General features: G+C 42.5%; 1 protein-coding gene across 3 annotated transcripts in view; it reads right to left on the bottom strand.

Moving 5' to 3' along the window:
* LOC127053991 (lipase member M-like) overlaps positions 1-27,906 on the bottom strand; it is a 90,664-nt gene that overhangs the window by 47,545 nt on the left and 15,213 nt on the right. For all 3 annotated transcript variants that reach the window (XM_050959576.1, XM_050959577.1, XM_050959575.1), the window contains 3 exons: positions 26,955-27,026; positions 21,711-21,782; positions 21,062-21,500 (listed from right to left, as the gene is read on the bottom strand). In XM_050959576.1, the coding sequence (XP_050815533.1) occupies positions 21,267-21,500; positions 21,711-21,782; positions 26,955-27,026 (378 nt within the window). In that variant the 3' untranslated portion in view covers positions 21,062-21,266. The remainder of the gene's footprint in view (positions 1-21,061; positions 21,501-21,710; positions 21,783-26,954; positions 27,027-27,906) is intronic.

Raw genomic sequence — 27,906 nt, 5'->3', positions numbered from 1 at the left:
CAGTTGGTGGTTCCAACTAAGTACCAGGGGAAGCTCTTAAGCATAGCCCATGATCATCCCAGTGGCCATGCTGGGGTGAACAGAACCAAAGACAGGTTGGGGAAGTCCTTCCACTGAGAGGGGATGGGCAAGGACGTTGCCAAGTATGTCCGGTCTTGTGAGGTGTGCCAAAGAGTGGGGAAGCCCCAAGACCAGGTCAAGGCCCCTCTCCAGCCACTCCCCATAATTGAGGTCCCATTTCAGTGAGTAGCTGTGGATATTCTGGGTCCTTTCCCAGAAAAGACACCCAGAGGAATGCCGTACATACTGACTTTCGTGGACTTTGCTACCCGATGGCCGGAAGCAGTAGCTTTAGGCAACACCAGGGCTAAAGCTGTGTGCCAGGCCCTAACAGACATTTTTGCCAGGGTAGGTTGGCCCTCTGACATCCTTACAGATTCAGGATCTAATTTCCTAGCAGGAACCATGAAAGAACTGTGGGAAACTCATGGGGTGAATCGGTTAGTTGCCACCCCTTACCACCATCAAGCCAATGGCCTGGTGGAAAGGTTTAATGGAAATTTTGGGGGCCATGATACGTAAATTCGTCAATGAACACTCCAATGACTGGGACCTAGTGTTGCAGCAGTTGCTTTTTGCCTACAGGGCTGTACCACATCCCAGTTTAGGGTTTTCATCGTTTCAACTTGTGTATGGCCACGAGGTTAAGGGGCCATTACAGTTGGTGAAGCAGCAATGGGGCGGGGGGGTTACGCCTTCTCCAGGAACTAACATTCTAGACATTGTAAGCAACCTACAAAACACCCTCTGACACTCTTTAGCTCTTGCTAAAGAAAACCTAAAGGATGCTCAAAAAGAACAAAAGACCTGGTATGATAGACATACCAGGGAGCGTTCCTTCAAGGTAGGAGACCAGGTTATGGTCTTGAAGGCGCAACAGGCCCATAAGATGGAAGCATCATGGGAAGGGCCATTCACAGTCCAAGAGCGCCTGGGAGCTGTTAACTACCTCATAGCATTTCCCAATTCCTCCGTAAAGCCCAGAGTTTACCATGTTAATTCTCTCAAGCCCTTTTATTCCAGAAACTTACAGGTTTGCCAGTTTACAGCACAGGGAGGAGATGACACTGAGTGGCTGGAAGGTGTCTACTACAAAGGAAAAAGTGATGGTGGCAAGGAAGAGGTGAACCTCTCCACCACCCTGGAATGTCTACAGCAGCAACAAATCAGGGAGTTGTGCACTAGCTTCGCCCCATTGTTCTCAGCCACCATGGGACGGACTGAACGGGCATACCACTCCATTGACACAGGTAATGCTCACCCAATTAGAACCCCACCCTACCGGGTGTCTCCTCAAGCCCAAGCTGCTATAGAACAGGAGATCCAGAACATGCTACAGATGGGTATAATCCGCTCATCTACCAGTGCATGGGCATCTCCAGTGGTTCTGGTACCCAAACCAGATGGGGAAATACGCTTTTGCGTGGACTACCGTAATCTAAATGTGTTAACTCGTCCAGACAACTATCCAATGCCATGCACCAATGAGCTATTGGAGAAGTTGGGACATGCCCAATTCATATCTACAATACACTTAACCAAGGGGTACTGAGAAGTACCGCTAGATGAACCTGCCAAAGAGAGGTCAGAATTCATCACCCATGCGGGGGTGTATGAATTTAATGTGCTGCCTTTCGGGCTGCGAAATGCACCCGCCACCTTCCAGAGGCTGGTAGATGGTCTACTAGCAGGATTGGGAGAATATGCAGTTGCCTACCTCGATGATGTGGCCATTTTTTCTGACTCTTGGCCCGAACACCTAGAACACCTGGAAAAGGTCTTTGAGCACATCAGGCAGGCAGGACTAACTGTTAAGGCCAAAAAGTGTCAAATAGGCCAAAACAGAGTGACTTACCTGGGACACCAGGTGGGTCGAGGAACCATAAACCCCCTACAGGCCAAGGTGGATGCTATCCAAAAGTGGCCTGTCGCAAAGTCAAAGAACAGGTCCAATCCTTCTTAGGCTTGGCTGGGTATTACAGGCAATTTGTACCACACTACAGCCAAATTGCTGCCCCACTGACCCCAAAGACCCAGCCGAATGCAGTTAAGTGGACTAATGAGTGTCAGAAGGCCTTTACCCAGCTTAAGCTGGCGCTCATATCTGATCCTGTGCTAAGGGCCCCGGACTTTGACAAACCATTCCTAGTAACCACAGATGCATCTGAGTGTGGTATAGGAGCAGTTCCCATGCAGGAAGGACCGGATCACAACTTCCATCCTGTCGTGTTTCTCAGCAAGAAACTGTCTGAGAGGGAAAGCCACTGGTCAGTCAGTGAAAAGCAATGCTACGCCATTGTGTGCGACCTGGAAAAGCTATGCCCATATGTTTGGGGACGGCGGTTCCAGCTACAAACCGACCATGCGGCGCTAAAGTGGCTTCATACTGCCAAGGGGAACGACAAAAAACTTCTTCGATCGAGTTTAGCTCTTCAAGATTTTGATTTTGAAATTCAACACATTTCAGGAGCTTCTAACAAAATAGCTGATGCACTCTCTCGTGAAAGTTTCCCAGAATCCACTGGTTAAAATTTGCCCTTGAAATGTAGAAAGCCTTGTAGTTTACATACTTAGTAGTATATGTAAAGGTGCATGTGTTGTATTAATCTGTTTATTCTAAAGTTCTAGGAAGAAATCACAGCCAGTGAGGTTCCCCACTGTCTGCGATTTGGGGGGCATGTCATAAACAGATAGTTAAGGGTTAATGTCTCTTTTACCTGTAAAGGGTTAACAAACAGGGAACCAAAAACACCTGACCAAAGGACCAATCAGGAAACAAGATACTTTAAAATCTCGGTGGAGGGAAGCTTTTGTCTGTGTTTTTTGGGTTTTGCGTTGTTCTCTCTGGGTCCTGAAAGTGACTAGACGTGCAACCAGGTTTCTTGCCAATCTCCCTGCTACAGTCTCTTATATATTCAGAATAGTGAGTATTAAGTAGAAAGGCGGTTATAGTCTTTTGATTGTTTTCTGTATTTGCAAATGTGTATTTTGCTGGAAGTATTTTAAATTGTATTTTGCTGGGGGGAGGCTTCTCTCTAGTGTCTATAAGCTGAAAGACCCTGTAACTTTTACCATCTAAATTACAGAGACAACTTTACTTTTTTTCTTTCTTTTTATTAAAAGTTTTGCTTTTTAAGACCTGTTTGATTTTTTCCCCTTGTTGAGGCTCAAGGGAATTGAGTCTGTACTTACCAGGAAAGTGGTGGGAGACAGGGAGAAAGAAGGGAGGGGGGAAGGGGGGAATCCCTTTGTTTAGATTCACGGAGCTTGAATCTGTCTATCTCTCCAAGATAGCCCAGGGAGGGAACGCCTGGGAGGGGGAGAGAAGAGGGCAAAAACAAACCTGATTTCTCTGTGTTGTGATTCAAGGAGTTTGAATCACAGTAATCTTCCAGGGTAACCCAGGGAGGGGAAGCCTGAGAGAGGCAACGGTGAGGGAAAGGGTTTACTTTTCTTGGGTTAAGATCCAGAGGGTCTGGGTCTTGGGGGTCCCCGGGCAAGGTTTTGTGGGGACCAGAGTGTACCAGGCACTGGAATTCCTGGTTGGTGGCAGCGCTACAGGTTCTAAACTGGTAATTGAGCTTAGAGGAATTCATGCTGGTACCCCAACTTTTGGACTCTAAGGTTCAGATTGCGGAATTATACCATGACACACCCCAAACCCCTGCCCCAGTTTGGAACCCCCTCTCGCAAACAAACTCCCTCCTGGAGTCTGCACTCTGCACCCCCTTCCTGCACCCCAACCCCATGCCACAGCCCTAAGCCCCCTTCCACACTACAAACCCCTTGGCCCCAGCCCAGAGCCTCCTCCTGAACCCCAAACACCTCATGCCTGGCCCCACCCCAGAGTCCACCCCCCCAGCTGGAGCCCTCACCTCCTTCCACACTCCAACTCCCTGCCCCAGCCCTGAGGCCCCTCCCACGCTGCAAATCCTGCCCCATCCTGGTGAAAATGAGTGAACGTGCTTGGGAGAAAGTGAGCGATGGAGGGAGGGAAGATGAAGTGAGCAGGGAGCAGGGCCCTGGAGAAGGGGCAGGGCCTTTGCAAAGGGATGGGGTATGGACAGGGCCTAGGGGAATGGGCAGGGCAAGAGTGTTCAGTTTTCTACAGTTAGAAAGTTGGCAATCCTATTAGGAAACAGTTTCAAGTGCCTGCCCTGAATCAGGCAGCAATGTCTCCTACAGCCCAAATGAGTGTCCAAACCATCAGGTTATTGGCTATTCTGGGGTCTCTCTCTTGAACTAACAAAGTTTGAGGCAAAAATATTTAATCAAAAAATGCCCAATCAGCGCTAATAATCACTCCACACCAGCATAACCAGCAAAGATATAATAGCAGAATCCTGTAATGGGATACTGTTACTGTTAACTCTTCGGTGCTCTTTTAGCTTATTTATATGGTGATTTCTGAGGGGAATATCCTGTTTCCTTCTCTATGGGAGTGGAGTGTTTTCTGGTAGCAGAACTTGTGAGGTTCTGCTGATGTCCCAACTTGTTTCTGCCTAACTGTGGAGCCCAGCTGGAGAGACTGAGGGTACATCTACACTACGGGATTATTCCGATTTTACATAAACTGGTTTTGTAAAACAGATTGTATAAAGTAAAGTGCACGCGGCCACACTAAGCATGTTAATTCAGCGGTGTGCGTCCATGGTCCGAGGCTAGCGTCGATTTCTGGAGCGTTGCACTGTGGGTAGCTATTCCTTAGCTATCCCATAGTTCCCGCAGTCTCCCCCGCCCCTTGGAATTCTGGGTTGAGATCCCAGTGCCTGATGGGGCAAAAATCATTGTCGCAGGTGGTTCTGGGTAAATGTCGTCAGTCATTCCTTCCTCCGGGAAAGCAACGACAGACAATCATTTCGCGCCCTTTTTCCCTGGATTGTCTTGGCAGACGCCATAGCACGGCAACCATGGAGCCCGTTCAGCTTTTTTTTACTGTCACCGTATGTGTACTGGATGCCGCTGACAGAGGCGATACTGCAGCACTTCACAGCAGCATTCATTTGCCTTTGTCTGACAGCAGAGACCATTATCAGTTGTTCTGTACTATCTGCTGCGCCATTGTAAATTGGCAATGAGATGACGGTTATTTGTCGTTCTGTACCGTCTGCTGCTGTCATGGGTGCCCCTGGCTGAGGTCGGCCGGGGGCGCAAAGACAAAAATCGGAATGACCCCCCAGGTCATTCTCTCCTTTATGGTATCTAAAAATAGAGTCAGTCCTGCCTAGAATATGGGGCAAGTGTACTAGAGAACCATTGTATCAGAGAACCAGAGAGCACAGCTGCTCTGTGTCAGATCCCACAGAAATGATGAGCTGCATGGCATTCTAGGGGGTGTCCCTGCAGCAACCCCACCCGTTGCTTCCCTCCTCCCCAAACCTTCCTGGGCTACTGTGGCAGTGTCCCCCCCATTTGTGTGATGAAGTAATAAAGAATGCAGGAATAAGAAACACTGACTGGTTACTGAGATAAAATGGCGGGGAGGCAGCCTCCAGCTGCTATGATAGTCCAGGCAGGACATTAAACGGTGCAGGGGAGAGGAGCCCAGCACCTCACTGCTATGATAGTCCAGGCAGTACAGAATCTTTTCTTTACACATGAAAGGGGGGGGCTGATGAAGCTCAGCCCCCAGTTGCTATGATGAGGACAGTTAACAACCATTCTGTACCACAGACTGGGAATGATCGGGAATCATTCCTATTTTTACCCAGGCGCCCCTGGCCAGCCTCACCTGAGGCCAGCCAGAAGCACTCACGGGCTGACGATGACAACGGAGAGCAGTCATATTGTACTGTCTGCCACCGGGGAGGGGAGGGGAGCGGATACTGCTTTTCACTGCAGCAGCATCACGTCTACCAGCAGCATTCAGTAGACATAGGGTGACACTGAAAAAAGTCAAGAAACGATTTTTTCCCCCTTTTCTTTCATGGGGGGGGAAGGGGTAAATTGACGAGCTATACCCTGAGCCACTCTGGACAATGTGTTTGACCCTACAGGCATTGGGAGCTCAGCTAAGAATGCAAATACTTTTCGGAGACTGCTAGGGACTGCAGGACCCCCTCCGTCCCTCCATGAGCATCCATTTGATTCTTTGGCTTTCTGTTACGCTTGTCACACAGCAGTGTGCTGTAGACTCTGTATCATGGACTTGAGATTTTTTTCACATGCTTTGGCATTTCGTCTTCTGTAACAGAGCTCTGATAGAACAGATTTGTCTCCGCATACAGCAATCAGATCCAGTATCTGCCGTATGGTCCACGCTGGAGCTCTTTTTGGATTTGGGACTGCATGGTCACCTGTGCTGATCAGAGCTCCACGCTGGGCAAACAGGAAATGCAATTCAAAAGTTCACGGGGCTTTTCCTATCTACCTGGCCTCTGCATCCGAGTTCAGATTGCTGTCCAGAGCGGTCACAGTGGAGCACTGTGGCATACCGCCCAGAGGCCAATACCGTCGATTTGCGGCCACACTAACCCTAATCCGATATGGTAATACCAATTTTAGCGCTACTCCTCTCGTTGGGGAGGACTACAGAAACCAATTTAAAGAGCCCTTTATATTGATATAAAGGGCCTCATTGTGTGGATGGGTACAGCGTTAAATCGGTTTAACGCTGCTAAAATTGATTTTAACGTTTAGTGTAGACCAGGCCTGAGGAGGCTGAATTACTCCTTCCCCACAGGCAGAGATTTTCCTTAATGCTCATCCTATTACTGTTTTGCCTTGCTGACATGCTGGAAACCTCAATACACTGCTCTGGATTGCCTTTTAAATCAGATACACAGTATTGAATTGACTAACCTGCCATCGCTCCTACCAGTTGCAGGAACAAAGACTCAACAATATGAGTCTGGAAGATCATATGAATAAATAAATCAAGGTGGCCTCCTTACAATGCCCTACTACTGATGCCCTCATTAAATGAAATAATTCCATCTGGGTCTGGCTCTGCTGTTCGCTTGGTTCATATTTTGCTAAAAGTTGATAGAAATTATAATTACATTTGCACAATAATAATGTAAACTAATATTACTTGGGCCCTTGGTGTACAGCAGAGATTTCTTTAACCAAGCACACAGAGGATCAGCAAGAATCACCTTAATAATCCAACAAGAACACCCAGAATTTTATTTGTAAAGCACACAGGGCATTGACTGAAACAAGTTATATTAAAAATCAAACAAAAGACCACCACACAAACACACAGAGAGACCACTCCTAACATTTTGGAAATAAAACCTTGGGACAGCTGTCCTCCATCTTCTGGGTAAAACCTAGAAGATGCTTTCTAGGAACTCATAAGACAGTCCATCCAAGATAGGGGGGGCATACATGTACTCAGTGAGGACACCAACCAGCACACTAGTACCAGCTCAGTGAGTGCAGCTGTAAAGAACCCCATGAAATCTGTTTACACACTATAAAAACTGTAATCCAGAGGCAAAAGGAATGGGCACATTCTGAAATAAACTAAATTGTGGCTGAGCATCCCATGTACCGCAATGTGAATGGAAACAAGATTTTCATTTTGTGAAAAATGTTGAGGTTTTGAAATTTGTTTCCATTACAACAAGGAATGAAACCAAGACCTTTCTCGATACCTTAAATAACTGCTTCTTGGAGCAGCTAGTCCTGGAATCCACAAGAGGAGAAGCAATTCTTGATTTAGTCCTAAGTGGAGCACACGATCTGGTCCAATAAGTGATTATAGCTTGACTGCTTGGTAATAATGACCATAATATTATTAAATTTAACATCCCTGTGGTAAGGAAAACACCACAGAAGCCCAACACTGTAGCATTTAATTTCTAAAAGGGAGAGTACACAAAAATGAGGAAGTTAGGGCAGGTCTATCGAGGGTCGATTTATCACGTCTAGCTTGCGAAAGGCGGAAGAGGAGTCGACGAGGGACCTATTCGCATAGCTGAAGTTGCATATCTTAGGTCAACCCCCCTCCTCCCAGCTAGTGTAGACCTGGGTTTAGTTAAACAGAAATTAAAAGGTACAGTACCAAAAGTGAAATCCCTGACACCATAACAGAGGCTCAACTTAATTATATGCCCCAAATTAAAAAACAATGTAAGAAAACCAAAAAAGTGCCACCATGGCTAAACAACAAAGTAAAAAGCAGTGAGAGGCAAAAAGGCATTCTTTAAAAAGTGGAAGTTAAATCCTACTAAGGAAAATAGAAAGGAGCATAAACTCTGGCAAATTAAGTGTAAAATTATTATTAGGAAGAGTTTGAAAAATAGCTAGATAAAGACTCAAAAAGTAATAGCAAAACTTTTTTTAAATACATCAGAAGTAGGAAGCTTACTAAACAACCAGTGGGGCCTCTGGACAATTGAGATGCTAAAGGAGCACTCCAGGATGATAAAGCCATTGCAGAGAAACTGAATGAATTCTTTTCATCGGTCTTCACGGCTGAGGATGTGAGGGAGATTCCCAAATCTGAGTTATTCTTTCTAGGTGACAAATCTAAGTCTAATGTCAGTACCTGGCAAATTAGTTGAAACAATGGTAAAGAATAAAATTATCAGACCCATAGAAAAACATAAATTGTTCGGCAAAAGTCAGCATGGTTTCTGTAAAGGGAAATCATGTTTTACCAATCTATTAGAGTTCTTTAAAGGGATCAACAAACATGTGGACAAGGGGGATCCAGTGGACATAGTGTACTTAGATTTCCAGAAAGCCTTTGACAAGGTCCCTCACCAAAGGCTCTTATGTAAATTGAGTTGTCATGGGATAAGAAGGAAGATCCTTTCATGGATTGAGAACTGGTTAAAAGACAGGAAACAAAGGGTAGGAATAAATGGTAAATTTGCAGAATGGAGAGGGGGTAACTAATAGTGTTCCCGAAGGGTCAGTCCTAGGACCAATCCTATTCAAGTTATTCATACATGATCTGGAGAAAAGAGTAAAAAGTGAGGTGATAAAGTCTGCAGATGATATTAAACTGCTCAAGATAGTTAAGACCAAAGCAGACTGTGAAGAACTTCAAAAAGATCTCACAAAATTAAGTGATTGGGCAACAAAATGGCAAATGAAATTTAATGTGGATAAACATAAAATAATGCACATTGGAAAAAAAACAACAACTATACATACAATATGATGGGGACTAATTTAGCTACAAGAAATCAGGAAAGAGATCTTGGAGTTATCATAGATAGTTCTCTGGAGACATCCACACAGTGTGTAGTGACAGTCAAAAAAGCAAACAGGATGTTAGGAATCATTATAAAAGGGATAGAGAATAAGACAGCGAATATCTTATTGCCCTTATATAAATCCATGGTATGCCCACATCTTGAATACTGTGTACAGATGTGGTCTCATCTCAAAAAAGATATACTGGCATTAGAAAAGGTTCACAGAAGGGCAACTAAAATGATTACGGGTTTGGAACGGGTCCCATATGAGGAGAGATTAAAGAGACTAGGACTTTTCAGTTTGGAAAAGAGGAGACTAAGGGGGGATATGATAGAGCAGGCCTGCACAACATGCGGCCCCGGGAGCCGCATGCAGCCCGCGTGGGCTCACTGTGCGGCCCGCGGCGGGTGAGTAGGCAAGCGGCAGGTGAGGGAGGGGGGCTGAAGAGGTGGGCGGGCAGGGGGTGAGGAGGCGAACTGGGGGAGTGGGGGCTGAGGAGGCAAGCCGGGGGTGGGAGGCTGAAGAGGTGAGTGGGTGGGCAGTGGTGGGGGGGTGAATAGGTGAGCCAAGGGGGTGGGGGGCTGAGGAGGCAAGTGGGCGGGCAGTGACGGTGGGTGAGTAGGCGAGCCGGGGTGGGGTGGAGGCCTGAGGAGGTGAGCAAGGAGTCAGTGGCTGACCTGTTCTGCTGGTCTGGCTCCCATCTCCTCTCCAAGGATTACAGCTGTCTGGAGGTGCTGCTTTCCACATCTTCCTCATTCACACCTCATTCAGTCAACAGGGCAATTGATTACAAAGTTGGAGGAAGATCTTATTCTACTTCTAGCAAAAAGACATTTTTCTTGTACCTTAATTATACTACCTTAGAGGCCTGCTATAACATATTACCAAGCGGCGCTGGGGGGGTGTTGTGTTTGGGAGGGCTTGGTGGCGCTGGGGAGTTCAGGGGGCCAGGAGGGGGGTTGGCCCTCAGCTGTTTTCTTTGGAGTAATATGGCCCTCGCTGGGCTTTATGAGTTGTGCAGGCCTGTGATAGAGTATATAAAATCATGAATGGTATGGAGAAAGTGAATAGGAAAAGTTATTTACTTGTTCCCATAATATAAGAACTAGGGGCCACCAAATGAAATTAATGGGCAGCAGGTTTAAAACAAATAAAAGGAAGTTCTTTACAAAGCGCACAGTCAACCTGTGGAACTCCTTGCCTGAGGAGGTTGTGAAGGCTGGGACTATAACAGGATTTAAAAGAGAATTAGATAAATTCATGGAGGTTAAGTCCATTAATGGCTATTAGCCAAGATGGGTAAGGAATGGTGTCCCTAGCCTCTGTTTGTCAGAGGGCGGAGATGGATGGCAGGAGAGAGATCAATTCATCATTACCTGTTAGGTTCACTCCCTCTGGGACACCTGGCAGTGGTCACTGTCAGTAGAGAGGATACTGGGCTGGATCGACCTTTCGTCTGACCCAGTATGGCCATTTTTAATGTGCATTGGCAGATAAAAAAGCAAACAGAATGTTGTGAATCATTAAGAAAGAGGTAGATAATAAGACAGAAAATATCACATTGCCTCTATATAAATCCATGGTACACCCACATCTTAAATATTACGTGTAGATGTGGTCACTTCATCTCAGAAAAGATATATTGGAATTGGAAAAAGTTCAGAAAAGACCAACAAAAATGATTAGGTGTATGGAAAGGTTTCTGTATGAGGAGAGATTCTAAGACAGACTTTTCAGCTTGAAAAAGAGACAAGAGGGGATATGATTGAGGTCTGTAAAATCATGACTGGTGTAGAGAAAGTAAGTAAGTAAGTAAGTAAATGTTATTTACTCCTTCTTATAACACATGAACCAGGGGTCACCAAATGAAATTAATAGGCAGCAGGTTCAAAACAAACAAAGGAAGCATTTTTTCACACAATGCACAGTCAGTTTGTGGAACTCCTTGCCAGAGGATGTTGTGAAGACCAAGACTATAACAGGGTTCAAAAAAGAACTAGTTAAGTTCATGGAGGATAGGTCCATCAATGGCTATTAGCCAGGATGTGCAGGGATGGTGTGTCATAAACAGATAGCTAAGGGTTAATGTCTCTTCCACCTGAAGCACCTGACCAGAGGACCAATCAGGAAACCAGATTTTTTCAACTCTGGGTGGAGGGAAGTTTGTGTCTGAGTCTTTGTTTTCTGCCTGCCTGCTTTCTCTGAGCTTTGGAGAAGTAGTTCTACTTTCTAATCTTCTGTTTCTAAGTGTAAGGACAAAGAGATCAGATAGTAAGTTATATGGTTTCTTTTCTTTGGTATTTGCATGAATATAAGTGCTGGAGTGCCTTAATTTGTATTCTTTTTGAATAAGGCTGTTTATTCAATATTCTTTTAAGCAATTGACCCTGTATTGTATCATCTTAATACAGAGAGACCATTTGTATGTATTTTTCTTTCTTTTTATATAAAGCTTTCTTTTAAGACCTGTTGGAGTTTTTCTTTACTTCAGGGAAATTGAGTCTGTACTCACCAGGGAATTGGTGGGAGGAAGAAATCGGGGAGATCTGTGTGTTGGATTTGCTAGCCTGATTTTGCATTCCCTCTGGGGGAATAGGAAAGTACTATTTGTTTCCAGGATTGGGAACAGAGAGGGGGAGTCACTCTGTGTAGTTTCACAGAGCTTGCGTCTGTGTATCTCTCCAGGAGCACCTGGAGGGGGGAAGGGAAAAAGGATTATTTCCCTTTGTTGTGAGACTCAAGGGATTTGGGTCTTGGGGTCCCAGGGAAGGTTTTTCAGGGGGACCAGAGTGCCCCAAAACACTCTAATTTTTTGGGTGGTGGCAGCAGGTACCAGGTCCAAGCTGGTAACTAAGCTTGGAGGTTTTCATGCTAACCCCCATATTTTGGACGCTAAGGTCCAAATCTGGGACTAAGGTTATGACATGGTGTCCCTAGCCTCCGTTTGCCAGAAGCTGGGAACGGGTGACAGGGGATCACTTGATGATTACCTGTTCTGTTCATTCTCTCTGGGGCACCTGGCATTGGCCACTGTCAGAAGACAGGATACTGGGCTAGATGCACCTTTGGTCTGACCCAGAATGGCTGTTCTTATGTATGTTCTTATGACCTGTTGATTTGATTTTTTTTTCTTTTGCATGGGAAAACACAAGGGCAAGAGACACCACTGCAAAATACCTAGTGCTTAGGACACTAACCTGGGATGTAGGTGATCTGGATTCAATTGTCTGGCGTGAATCAGGGAGATCAGGGAATTGCACCTCAGTCGCGCACATTTCCATTACACTAGTGCAGGTATAGAGATGCCTGCGCAGCAATTCCATCCTAGACCTGAGAAACCTCCTGCTCAAAACAGGTACATTTCTGCAGAAAGTTTTGGTGTTGATGAATTGGCATTTTCTGACAAAGAAAAAGTTACTTCAAAAATTCCCAAGCAATTCTAAGTGAAGTACCAGAGGAGGAGATGGGTCAGTGAGTATCTAAGCAGCACTAGTTCTGGGCCCACGCCATCACTTACCTAGTTCTGAGAGATGCATGCACTATCCAGGTGACTGACTGACAGAAACATTAAGGTTCTTAGCTCCATTCCCAAGCAGAACTGTCATTACTCAGCCGTTAAAACCCATGCTGTAGGGATCTAAAAGACCCTTACTATCCAGGCTACATGAGTATTTCTCAATAAGAGCCAAATAAATAAATAAATGAATAAATAAAACAAGGCATCTTCTACAGATTACAGCCCAAATCTCCCAACCTATAATCTCCTTATATGGTAAAGTTCCCAAAAAAACCACCACAAAAGACAAAAACCATTAGACTGCCTGCATAACCACAAAAACTGGACATGCTAACCCTCTTTACAGTACATCTTCCACTTGTTACCACAAAAGCAACTTTACCAATGTTAAAATGTGTGTCCATTTTTTGCCAGTTTAGCTGCATGCTGAGAAATTCTCAGGGTTTAAACAAAAATAAATCAAGGAAGATGAAATTGTTGATCTCTCTTACCACTTTCAAGCAGGAGAAGCAGCAATTCACACACACACATCCCCTCTGCCAGCATCACCAAGCAGAGAGCTCTTATTACACACTCACAATCAGCATCAGAAACAAAGACACTATGTATTCCCTGCAGATTATTCTTATTCATAAATAGGTGACAAAACAAAGAAACCACAAACTCACATATACAAGAAACTTAACTTTGCTTCAGTTCCCTCAGTCCTTCCTTCCGTCTCTAGCTCTCAGGCTGACTTCACCTCTGCTGATTCGTTGTGGAAAGCATGCAACAGTTACAGGTAATCAAAATGAACTCATTACTTAAGACCAGTAGTCACAATTGCTGTGTGTTGCCAGCACATGTAGTAGGTGTGTTTAAGGCAGGGGCGGGCAAACTTTTTGGCCTGAGGGCTGCACTGGGTTTTACAAATTGTACGGAGGCCTGGTTAGCGGAGGGGGTCATGGCCCAGCTCCCACCCCCTCTCTGCCCCACCCCCATCCGATCCCCCCCAAGAATCCTGCCCCATCCACCACCCCCAGCTCCCTATCCCCTAACCGCCCCCGGAACCCCTCCCCTGACTGCCTCCCACCGCCCCATCCAACTCCTCCTCTCATTCCTTGACTTCCCCCCTGAATTCCCCTGCCCTCTATCTAACCCCCCCTGCTCCCTGCCCCCTTACCGCACTGCCTGGAGCACCGGGTGGCTGGCGGTGCTACAGCCGCAGTGCCCGGCTCTAGCCAGCCACGCCGTTGCCACCGTGCCACCTGGGTCAGGCTGGGCTCTGCAGCTGCGCTGCCCCAGGAGCTCGCAGCCCCTCCGCCCAGAGCATTGTGCTGGTGGTGCAGTGAGCTGAGGCTGCAGTGGAGGGGGAACAAAGGGGAAGGGGTCAGGGGCGAGCCTTCTGGGCCAGGAGCTCAGGGGCCAGGCAGGAGGGTCCCATGGGCCGGATGTGGCCCGTGGGCTGTAGTTTGCCCATCTATGGTTTAAGGCCATATTAGATAGTAATGTAAAAGTAAAAACAAAATGATAATGAAATTTGTTTTTCCTTCAGCTCATTGGGTGTGTGGAGAGGGGAATACAGTCTGTCCTCTCTTAGCTGTGATTCTTATTTGGCTGACTGCATCAATCTGTTGGGATTTCATGTTGTATATTTTCATATACTGACTTTTACGATTATTTAAAAAAAACTTTTCTGATTATTTTGTATGGATTTTACCAAACATTCACTAAGAAATGATGATGTAATTAAAACAATGAAAACATGATATGGTCTCAGAAGCAAAAATTTTCAAATTATGATTTTGAAAGTAGCATACAGAGATAAGTGATAAAATATGTAATTATAGAGTGATATAAAATTATTCCATAAAAAGATACAGGATATGAAATTGTGGCTCTGTCTATGAAAATCCCAGGATTTCATACATGGTATTAGGGAAATGATGTACAGCAACAATTTCTGAGGGGGCCAGGTAGCATTATAATTATTATTTTTATTCCTTTGGGCAGTAAGAATGTACCATATTTTAATTAACCAAGTGATCATAGAAGGAGCATAGGGATTATGATCCTGAACAGCATAGGAATGTCTTGCAGTGATCAGAAAAAAACAGAGAAGATGAACTACCCTCCTCTTAGGAATGACATTGTCAACAGGACTATGGATATTTTTAGTTCTATGGGAAAATCCATCTGCATATTTGCTCACTTTTTACCAGATTTGTATGGAACTACAATCTCACAATATTTTTAAAGGACCTATTAGCAGACTTACAGGGAACGGCGTCTCTCTGATTCAGTTCAGCTCAGCCATGTAATCTAGGTGGAGGCAACTAGGTTCTCTATGTAATGGCTTGCATTTGGTGTCCACATGGTTAGTACATAAAGATGATTTAGAATTGTCTTGAGATGTTTCCTCAGGATTTAAAATTAAATTCACTTTATTATTAATTGGATATTAATATCCAATTCCTGAATATCTCTATTGCCTTCATGCTGGGGATTCTGAGCCTTCAAAAGTGTTGTGTAGATCTTAGAAGAGCTACTGCTATCATTAGCTATATTAACTGGTATTATGCCAAAGCCTGCTAGGCACCTGATCATTAATCAATTGTTGACCTGTAAAAATATGAAAGTTTGGAAGCATTGAAATAAAGGTGTATCTCTGAAATTCTATTGTGTCCTTAAATTGGCCAAATAAATTATATTTGACATTCTATCAAGAAGTCTAGTAAAACCACCAAGATCCCAACCTTCATACAAGGATTCACAGTCTCTCAGGTATCACGGAGGTTATTGAATAAGGAGGACAAGAGACCCCTCCCTTGAGGGTCCCAGAGCCCGGGATCCAGCCTGAGCCTGAACATCTGTACTGCAACTTTATAGCCCCGCAGCCTGAGCCCAAGACAGCTGACATGGGCCACCTGAGAGTGTTTTATTGCAGTATAGACATACCCTTGGGCAAGGCCTAAAAAGAGAACCTCTGTCTTAGAGTAATTAATTCTAAAACCAGATAATTTCCCGAAGAGTCTACACTGCTTCAGTGTATTGGGAAAGGATGTTCTGAGGTTCATGGAGAACAGAAATGTACTAACGTGTCACCTGATCTATCTTCAACTTCTCACAGTGCAAAGCTGTGGTGTGAAAGAACATGTTAAGGTCTGTCATATGGAAAAAAAGAATGCACTGAGAAGTCATCATTCATGTTTACATAAAGGAATCAAATAGCTTGTTCATGGGGTCCTCTCAATTTGACTATGAGAGAGAATGGGGCCTTCTCATGATAAAGTGGCTTGGGAGTAATAACATTTTTCAGAACTGGGGCTTGACTGCGCCATATTAGGTTGATGAAGATATAAAACAAATGTGAAATTGAGAGTGAAAGTTGATAGCAAGTAAAACTCACTGTAATCACTGAAGAAATGTACAGACAAATTTTTCTTAATGTAATCTGAGAGAAACTACGATAATTTTATCACTATAATGTTTTAAACCTATTAGGATGACTGCAGGTCACTAAATTACAACTATTTCTATTGATCATTGCTAACTATTTGTATTAGTCACAATTTAATGCAACAACAGCAGCAGCAGCAGCTCCTCAAGGAAACAGACCTTCACTGATTGGTTGAAATAGTGTTAGCAAGTCTAAATTGTAATGGGGAGGTTGGCTTGTAAGTCTTGCCTAAGTGCTCCAGGTAGTTAGGTAGAGATTACAGGCTCTTTATATATTCTGCCCTTCCCCAAAATGGGGGGAAAAGAGCCAGAACAACCCCCTACCCATGAACCAACCAACCAAAACATTAAAAGAAGGTTGTCAACTTGAACAGGTAGAATAGCCAGGTCCAGGACAGTACTTACTAACTACTTCTCTTCCCTCCTGCCCCGATCTCTCCACTGACTTCTGTTTATCCAGAATAGGCAATTTCCCTTTATCTTAACAAGCTAACCCACTCTAACTGAGAATCTTCCAGTTCCCGGTAACCTCAAAATATGAGCCCTGCAGGAAGAGGGGACAGGAAGCAACTCAGCCAATTCTCCAAGGTCCTTGACTGCCATCATAAGCTACCACGAATCATGTGCTGGATTCAATGGGAAAATTAACAATAAAATGTGTTATTTATAGATTATTTTTAACTTTCTAAATCTGCTTTCAGTGAAATCCAAGTTAACAAGGTCAAACTTTTTAGTTTTGTTTTTCTGCATTTAATCTGCTACTTGATTAAAAACAAACACCAACCCCCACCCCAAAAAAAAATTCACACACACACACACGATACGAAACAAGCATCACAGCAAAATGGTTTGGGCTGAGCATATCATCCTTCTGACAGATCCCTAAAAACCAATGACTCCTCCCACCTCCCCACAATTTCTTACGGTGATTGACCTGTGGACTAGCAGTTACAATGCTTATTGTGCAAGTCTTGCTTAAACCTAACTTCTTATGTACTCTAAAATGATTAAGTAAAACCTGTATTTAAATGGTTGCTGCTCCAACATGTTTTTGCAGATGCCTTCACGCATTATTCACAACGCACTAATGAAATCTTGCTTCTGGGCAAAAACTCTGATGCAAATCACTATCAAAATGACACATTCAACACAGAAATAGTTCTCGCCTGCAAAACAAAGGTGCATACTCTTGGATAGACAAAGAGTTCAGTTCTTAAGTGAGGTGAGTTGGATCTGGACAAACATCTCAAGTGTCCCATATTGTCACTCACAGTCTCCCTGGGCAGCCAGAGTATTTATATATAACAGCCTCTGTGCTCTCTGTTCCATCTACTATCCACATCATAAAAGTCAGTAGCTGCACATGTACAGAACTCACATTTGTCAACTTAACAGCATGTTCACCAGCATCAATAAAATTCAGCACTTTCTGTTTCAATAAACACAGACTGCTTTCAACAAAGCTAGAGGAGAATCTCCTTTGTCTGTAAGAAGTATATCTTCCTAAACTAGCTGCTAGATGGCAAACAATCTGAAATATTTGAATATTCTTGAGTAGAGCTGCTGGAGCATCATTCCTCCTGGAAATCCATCACCTGATTTTCAGAGATGCTGAACATCTAATTTCAACGGGAGAGGTGGACACTCAGCATCTCTGAAAATCAGCAACAAAAATCTTATTTATCATAGGAAACAGCTTAAAAAAGAGAGGAATAGACTTCTGATCCCTTAATGATATTGTTGGCCCTTTTCAACCCTGAGCAAAACTTCTCTCTCTCTCTCTCTCTCTCTCTCTCTCTCTCACACACACACACACACACACACACACACACACACACACACACACGATAGGAAACAAGCATCAAAGCAAAATGGTTTGGGTTGAGCATATCATCCTTCTGACAGATCCCTAAAAACCAATGACTCACCCCACCTCCCCTCAATTTCTTACGGTGAATGACCTGTAGACAAGCAGGTACAATGTTTATTGTGCAAGTCTTGCTTAAACCTAACTTCTTATGTACTCTAAAATGATTAAGTAAAACCTGTATTTAAATAGTTGCTGTTCCAACATGTTTTTGCAGATGCCTTCACGCATTATTCACAACGCACTAATGAAATCTTGCTTCTGGGCAAAAACTCTGATGCAAATCACTATCAAAATGACACATTCAACACAGAAATAATTCTCGCCTGCAAAACAAAGGTGCATACTCTTGGATAGACAAAGAGTTCAGTTCTTAAGTGAGGTGAGTTGGATCTGGACAAACATCTCAAGTGTCCCATATTGTCATTCACAGTCTCCCTGGGCAGCCAGGGCATTTACATATAACAGCCTCTGTGCTCTCTGTTCCATCTACTATCCACATCATAAAAATCAGTAGCTGCACATGTACAGATCTCACATTTGTCAACTTAACAGCATGTTCACCAGCATCAATAAAATTCAGCACTTTCTGTTTCAATAAACACAGACTGCTTTCAACAAAGCTAGAGGAGAATCTCCTTTGTCTGTGTCATGGTATAATTCCCCACTCTGAACCTTAGCGTCCAAAGGATGGGGTACCAGCATGAATTCCTCTAAGCTCAATTACCAGCTTAGTACTTGTAGCACTGCCACCAACCAGGAATTCCAGTGCCTGGTACACTCTGGTCCCCCCAAAACCTTGCCCAGGGACCCCCAAGACCAGTCCCTCTGGATCTTAACACAAGGAAAGTAAACCCTTTCCCTCACCGTTGCCTCTCCCAGGCTTCCCCTCCCTGGGTTACCCTGGAAGATCACTGTGATTCAAACTCCTTGAATCTTAAAATAGAGAGGAAAATTCACCTTCCCCCTCTTTCTCTCTCCCCCTCCCAGACTCTCCCTGAGAGAGAAAGTAATCCTAATACAGCGAGAAATTTAAGCTCTCTCTCCCCCTTCCCTCCTTTCTCCCCACCAATTCCCTGGTGGATCCAGACCCAGTCCCCTGGGGTCTCACCAGAATAAAAAAACAATCAGGTTCTTAAACAAGAAAAGCTTTTAATTAAAGAAAGAAAAAACAGTAAAAATTATCTTTGTAAATTTAAAAAATGGAATAAGTACAGGGTCTTTCAGCTATAGACACTGGGAATACCCTCCCAGTCTAAGTATTCAAGTACAAATTAAAATCCTTTCAGCAAAATATAAATTTAAACTCCTTCCAACCAAATACACATTTGCAAATAAAGAAAACAACCATAAGCCTAACTCGCTTTATCTACCTAGTACTTACTATTCTGGATCTATAAGAACCTGTATCAAGGAGTTTGGAGAGAAACCTGGTTGCACGTCTGGTCCCTCTGAGCCCCCAGAGTGAACAACTACCAAAAACTAACAGCACACACACAAACTTCCCTCCCTCAAGATTTGAAAGTATCCTGTCCTCTGATTGGTCCTCTGGTCAGGTGACAGCCAGGCTCACTGTTCTTGTTAACCCTTTTCAGGCAAAAGAGATATGAAGCACTTTTGTTCTATTAACTTTTACTTATCTGTTTATGACAGTCTGTAAGAAGTATATCTTCCTAAACTAGCTGCTAGACAGCAAACAATCTAAAATATTTGAATATTCTTGAGTAGAGCTGCTGGAGCATCATTCCTCCTGGAAATCCATCACCTGATTTTCAGAGATGCTGAACATCTAATTTCAACCGAAGAGGTGGACACTCAGCATCTCTGAAAATCAGCAACAAAAATCTTATTCATCATAGGAAACAGCCTACAAAGGAGAGGAATAGACTTCTGATCCCTTAATGATATTGTTGGCCCTTTTCAACCCTGAGCAGCTAGTCAAGCTTTGGGCCCCAGGAATGTCCCAGTTAGAAGCAGTAATTAATGGAGTCTAGTATTTGCTTTGATGCAGTTCCTTTTTATTTACAATGAATGTACAAAGTTCTATGTCTCTGAGCACAGGGGGAATCAAATAACAGGAAACAACTTCTTTTGCTCACCACACCAATAGCTCACTCTTAGCTATCAGCTCAGATACCTCTTCCCAGGGTTCTTCCAGGGTCAGCCACCATGTTTTCAGATGCCTCTTCAAGCTGTGTTCCCCTTTCCATCTGTTCTTGACTGGGCTCTCTCTCTCTCACACACACACACACACAGAAACAGAAACACACAAAAAATACTCAGCCAAAATCTCCCAGGCAGGTTCAGACATCCCTTTTGTCTTAGGTGGGGCTTATGCTTATAGTTGGAGGTATATCTATCTATCTCCTAGAACTGGAAGGGACCTTGAAAGGTCATCAAGTCCAGCCCCCTGCCTTCACTAGCAGGACCAAGTACTGATTTTTGCCCCAGATCCCTAAGTGGCCCCCTCAAGGATTGAACTCACAACCCTGGGTTTAGCAGGCCAATAGTTATGTTAACTGAAGGGCGAGTTCATAGCTACTAATCTCAATGGGGTTTTACCTTAATCCAAAATATAATTTATTTTCCCTAACGTACATAGAGCACGCTTATGTACCTCAATAATGAGCAATTTAGAAATGCTGATTCTATTGGGAGTTAGGGGCCTAAATGCCTGTGTGGATCTAGGACAAAGAGATTAGATTGAATAGAATTATATATTCAATCAATGCAGAGAAAAAAACCCCACAAACCCGTGCAAAACAAAGGGTGGCCTGGGAATAGGGTCTGGGGAACAGACGTACCCTGCAGAGGAGCCAGGTGGTAGACAATCAGTACTTTTAAAAATACACTCAGGACCAGCGTGAGCAGTGAAGAGCTAGTAGATCTTTATTGGTTCATCCCAATGATAGCTGGGTGTGGAGGAAGGAGTGCTTCTGCCATTTCTGAAAAGCAGATGGACAGGGTACTGCTTAGCACTTCTACACACACACACACACACACACACACACACACACACACACTGTATTTAAGGAAAATCACCAGGAGGATGGAAAATATGACAACAACAAATGCAGTGAAAATACAGCCAATCATAGTAAATAATGGAGTCAGTAGAAGGGTTAACTTTTTTATAAAAAGGAAAATAGGCCTCTTTCCTTACACAGAGAAAACAAGCTTCATCAGTGGAATCCATCATTAACCTAAACCATGGCTAGTTTGTGCGGTTTATGGATTCTTCTCCATTAGATCAATAATTTCACTGTACATGCGCAGCGGCGCATCCAGCCCCCAGATGAAATCCAGATGTGCCCATTCAGGAATGTTTTTGTAATGAACAAGATTAATAATTTGAGGGAGTAAAACATTAGCATCCTTTAAGTCTGCAAGCAAGTCTTTTCCACCAGTCCATATTGCAGTTGGCACTGTCATATCTTTTATCTTGTATAAAGGAGGGGTGGCCTGGAAAACAGTGAATAGTGTAGAAATGAAAGTCTATGAAACCACAGCAAATTTTAGACACATCCATTCAGTAAATGATGAGAGAAGCTACTCCTCAATGAAAACCAGGAAGAAAATGCCCCTTACTTCCCCCACTCCTGGGCTCTCTTGCCAATTGTTTTATTTTTCCAAAGATGATGGCACTATTACACAAAAAAATCACAATCCTACCTGACCAAATTTCGCCATATTCTTGGTTTGACTGCGCCAGTTATAAGCTTGGAATTCCCCTGAATTAAATATCTAATATGAAAAGCAAGAAAGATAAAAAGTTACAGTTGCAATACACAAATCAGTTGATCAGGGGATAAAAAGTAAGTCATGGAAACTTCCACCTCAAAACCTTTGGTTGGATTCCACCTTACACTATGTTGACAGTAATTAAACTTAATCCCATTTAAAGGCTGTGTGGAAGCCTACACTAAATTAGCTCAGAGACAAGTGGATAGGTGTCTCTGTTAGCATCCAAGAAATTACCAACAGTTGGTAACCTTGTTACTGCAGTGGGGTCCTGGTCCATGAGTAGGGCTCCTAGGCACTTTGGTAATACAAATAATAAATAGTAATAAGGACTAACTGGACTTGGGAGACCAAATTACAGCATATTTGCCAACTGCTGGACAGTTATAGTATAAAATGAAACCATTTGCAGTGTTCCCCCATTTCATTTTTTCCCCTTGAGTCTCTATAAAAGATTCAAATATATGCTCTAGTTCAAAAGGAATTATTTGGGGAAATGCTATGGCCTATGTTATACAGGAGGTCAGACAAGATGACCACAATGCATCCTCTGGCATTTGAAGCTCTGAATCTGAATCTATTTCTTTACAGATACAGATCACATACATAAAATGTAGGGCTGTCAAGCAAATAAAAAAATGAATCACTATTAATCGTGCTGTTAAACAATAATAGAATACCATTTATTTAAATATATTTGAAAATGTAGAAAACATCCAAAAATATTATTTCAGTTACAATACAGAATGCAAAGTGTAAAGTGCTCACTTGATATTTATTTCTGATTACAAATATCTGCATTGTAAAAAACTATAGAAATAGTATTTTTCAATTCACCTAATGCAAGTACAGTAGTGCAATCTCGTCATCATGAAAGTTGAATTTAAAAATGATGATTTATGTACAAAATATAACTGCATTCAAAAATAAAACAATGTAAAACTTTAGAGCCTACAAGTCCATCCAGTTCTACTTCTTGTTCTACCAATTGTGCAGACAAACAAGTTTGTTTACATTTGCAGGAGATAATGCTGCCCGCTTCTTATTTACAATGTCACCTGAAAGTCAGAACAGGCATTTTTATGGCACTGTTGTAGCCAGTATTGCAAGATATTTACATGCCAGATGCACTAAAGATTCATATGTCCATTCATACTTCAACCCCTGTTCCAGATGACATGTGTCCATGCTGACAACAGGTTCTGCTCAACAACGATCCAAACCAGTGTGAACCAATGCATGTTCATTTTCATCATTTGAGTCAGATGCCATCAGCAGAAGGTTGATTTCCTTTTTGGTGGTTTGGGTTCTGTAGTTTTCGCATCAGAATGTTGCTCTTTTAAGACTTCTGAAAGCATGCTCCACACTTCCTCCCTCTCTGATTTTGGAAGGCACTTCAGATTCTTAAACCAGTTCAATTGCTGTTCCTATCTTTAAAAATCTCACATTGGTACCTTCTTTGTGTTTTATCAAATCTGCATTGAAAGTGTTCTTAAAACGAACAACATGTGCTGGGTCATCATCTGAGCTTGTTATAACATGAAATATATTGGAGAATGCTGATAAAATAGAGCCAGAGACATACAATTCTCCCCCAAGGAGTTGAATCACAAATTTAATAAACACATGAGCATCATCAGCATGGAAGCACGCCCTCTGGAATGATGGCTGAAGCATGAAGGGGCATACGAATGTTTAGCATGTCTGGCACATAAATACCTTGGAATGCCAGTATGACGGGTTGGATCACAGAAACCCCCTTGGGATCTGCTACCTGATGTGCCAAGACTACTTCTGCTCCTGTTTTCCCTGCCAGCTCAGGACTCCAGCACCCTGTCTTGCTGAGCCAGACACTCCCGTCTGCTCCAACACAGACCCAGGGTCTGAATTACTTGCCCCAAATCTGCAGGTTTACCTGAAAGCAACTAACAGAAGTGTGCTTGTCTTTAACACCCAGATGCCCAACTCCCAATGGGGTCTAAACCCAAATAAATCCTTTTAATCCTATATAAAGCTTATGCAGGGTAAATTCATAAATTGTTTGCCCTCTATAACACTGATAGAGAGATATGCACAGTTGTTTGCTCCCCCAGGTATTAATACATACTCTGAGTTAATAAGTAAAAAGTGATTTTATTAAATACATAAAGTAGGATTTAAGTGGTTCCAAGTAGTAACTGACAGAACAAAGTAAGTCACCAAACAAAATAAAATAGAACAAATCTGTCTAATCAAACTGAATACAGATAATCTCACCCTCAGAGATGTTTCAGTAAGTTTTTTCTCAGACTGGACACCTTCCAGGCCTGGGCACAATTATTTCCTCTGGCTCTTGTTCCAACTTAGGTGGTAGCTAGGGGATTCTTCATGATGGCTCCTCTCCCTCTTTGTTCTCTTCCACCCCGTTATATATCTTTTGCATAAGGCAGGAATCCCTTTGTCCCTCTGTGAGTTCCCACCCCCTCCTTCTCAATGGAAAGACAGCAGGTTAAAGATGGATTCCAGTTCAGGTGACATGATCACATGTCACTGCCAGACTTCATTATCCACTTGCCAGCACACACATATACACGAAGACTTACAAGTAAAACACAGTCATTTGCAGACAATGGTCCTAGTTAATGGGAGTTATCAAGATTCCAAACCACCATTAATGGCCCACACTTTACATAATTATAATAGGCCCTCAGAGTTATATTTCATATTTCTAGTTTCAGATACAAGAGTGGTACATTTATACAAATAGGATGATTATACTCAGTAGATGATAAGCTTTGTAATGATACCTTACAAGAGACCTTTTGCATGAAGCATATCTAAGTTACATTATATTCACTTATTATTAATTTTTTATAAAACCATATAGCCTGCACAACGTCACAGCTGGCTTCAAAAGTGCGTGAGAACACCTGTTCTCACTTTCAGATGACATTTTAAATAAGAAGCAGGCAGCATTATCTCCTGTAAATGTAAACAAACTTGTTTGTTTTAGTGATTTGCTGAACAAGAAGTAGGACTGAGTGGACTTGTAGGCTCTAAATTTTACACTGTTTTGTTTTTTAATGCAGTTATGTAACAAAAAAAAAATCTACATTTGTACATTGCACTTTAATGATGAAGCGATTGCACTACAGTACTTGTATGAGGTGAATTGAAAAATACTATTTCTTTTATCATTTTTACAGTGCAAGTATTTGTAATAAAAAATAATAATGTAAAGTGAGCAGTGTACACTTTGTATTCTGTGTTGTAATTGAAATAGATATATCTGAAAATGTAGAAAAACATCCAAAATATTTAATACATTTCAATTGATATTCTGTTATTAACAGTACGATTGAAACTGCGATTAATCACAATTAATTTTTTTAGTCATAATTAATATTTTTGAGTTAATCATATAAGTTAACTGTGATTAATCGACAGCCCTAATAAAAAGTATAATCAGGACAAATTTCCCAAATGCTCATACATCCATAATATGTATTTTGCCACCCCTCTGTAACACTTTGCAGTCTGCTTTGGATTTAACTATCTTGAGTAATTTTATATCTGCAAACTTTGCCATCTCACTGTTTACCCCTTTTTCCAAATCATTTATGAATATACTGAACAGTGCTCATCCCAGTGTAGATCCTTGGGGGACCCTACTATTTACTTCTCTCCATTGTGAAAACTGACAATTTATTCTTACTATTTGTTTCTGTCTTTTAACCAGTTACTGATTCATGAAAGGACCTTCCCTCTTATCCCATGACTGCCTACTTTGCTTAAGACTTTTGGAGTGAGACTTTGTCAAAGGCTTTCTGAAAGTTCAAGTACCCTATATTCACTGGATCACCCTTGTCCACTTGCTTGTTGACACACTGAAAGAATTCTAATAGATTGGTGAGGCATGATTTCCCTTTACAAAAGCCTTGCTAACTCTTCCCCTGCAAATCATGTTCATCTACGTGTCTGATAATTCTGTTATATATTATAGTTTCAACCAATTTGCCTGGTACTGAATTTAGGTTCACTGGCCTGTAATTGCCAGGATTGCCTCTGAAGCCTTTTTTAAAAAATGGAATTATATTAGTTATCCTCCAGTCATCTGGTATAGAGTCTGATTTAAGCAATAGGTTACATACCACAGTTAGTAGTTGTGCAATTTCATATTTGAATTCTGAACTCTTGGGTGAATACCATCTGGTCCTGGTGATTTATTACTATTTAATTTATCAGTTTTTAGTTTTATCACCTTCGTCTGAGATAGTTCCTCTGATTTGTCATATAAAAAAATGGCTGGTGTGGGAAGGTCCCTGATATTCTCTGCAGTGAAGACTGATTGAAAGATTTTATTTAGCTTCTCTTCAATGGCCCTGTCTTCCTTGAGTGCTCCTTTAGCACTTTAATCATTCAGTGGCCCCACTGATTATTTGGCAGGTTTGCAAGGATTTCACTCTTGTGACTGTTCCTTTTAATTTCTGTTTAATTAGCCTCCTCATTTTTGTATGGTTCCTCTTTTTGAAGTGCTACTGTGGTGCGTTTCTTTGGTATTTTCCCTCCTGTTCAAGTGTTTGTGGTTGCAATGGATGTATATGCATATTTGCAACTGCACTGTACCTGAAATGTTTCCTTCTCTGTCCCCCATCCTGCAGTATTGGCAGAGTACTTATCTTAGTATAAGAATGTCTTATCTTATACTGATCACAAAAACAAAAATTCAGCAACTCTGTCATACAAGATTTCCTTTTCCTAGAATATGCAATCACACAAGGAAAGATAGTAAACCTACTGGCTAGAAGAATTATTGTCTGCAGTTCTAACACTGCCTCTGAATTGATAGGTTGTGTAGAAAAAAGGATGTAATAAGAGCTGTTATAAGAAGTAATTAATTAAAGTAAGAACCTGAGCCTTTTCGTTTGCTGTACTGTACATATATTAGTAAGACTACTTGCCGCATTACTCTTCCCTCTGATTTCCAAATTTGCTTGTCTTTCCTGGAGGAATTTCAATATCTGTTGTTTAAATGTCAATAAAAAGTACTGTTTTTGTTGAGATATCAGTTGTAAACCACAAATTAGGCGAGTTTCCAACCATTAGCTGTAACTTCACTTGAGAATATTAAATACACCCAATTTGTATAACATACAGTGGTTAGCACCTACTTTGCAGCCAAGAGCTGAACAGTACCTGGCTCCAGTGGATTACATTTTGTACAGATGTTCCTGCTGGGGCTCGGGCTACGTATACATTAACACGACTCTGAAAGAAAACATTCAGTGAGGGACCAGTTCCACCCCCTTTCTTACAGAGTAGTACCTTTTCACTAGAGTACTTCTGGTAATGGCAGTGAAACTACTCATGGAGTAAGGTACTCCATATGAGTAAAGGTGGCAGGATCAGCCCTTACCAAGTACTTCAAATGTGGCAATGCATTGGTTACAGAAAAACATTTTGCAGAATTTTTAACGGAGTTATAGTCTCAAAGGATATGAAATCAACCATTTTGATAAGGCAGGAGATTTATTGAAGAGACTACAGAGTATTTATTTAGTTCATACTTGTAGGGATTAATAGGTAGGATTTGTGATATGAGGGGGAGCCCTTGATGGTCCAGGAATGTGCTAACTGCCATGAACATATAGAGCTAAATCCTGAGTCACGTCCTTAAGAAGCTGTTACACAGTCCATAATTCAGCAAAAGTCTAATTAAAAAATCAAAGGGGATTTTGCCTAGAATTGAACAAAAAAGGGATCCTCTAAGTGTCAGTCTCCCTGTTCATGCATGTCTTTCATTCTTGGACCCATGGAGAGACCTCTGCAGTGTTGAGGATCCACGTGATGGGAGGAGTTAGATGACGGGGGTGGGTTTGCTACCAAGCATTGTTCCTCTCTCCCTTCTAACCTCAGAGGGAATCTGCTGAAAATGGGATACAGCCTGAGGCTTAATAACATTTTCTGTGGTGCCCCAGTGCATTGTAAAACCTCAAGTATAAACAACAGTTCCATCGGCAGCAGCCACCACGATAAGCTTTCTCACCATGGGAGAAAAGTCCAGCATATTTCCCTAAACACTTGTGAGCCTTGGGACATCTGTGGATTCTGGGGACTGACCTGCTTGCATTTCTGACAGGTGGAGAAA

This window comes from Gopherus flavomarginatus, chromosome 6 (assembly GCF_025201925.1).
Source record: "Gopherus flavomarginatus isolate rGopFla2 chromosome 6, rGopFla2.mat.asm, whole genome shotgun sequence".
NCBI lineage: Eukaryota > Metazoa > Chordata > Testudines > Testudinidae > Gopherus > Gopherus flavomarginatus.
This window is presented reverse-complemented; position numbering and strand designations above follow the sequence as displayed.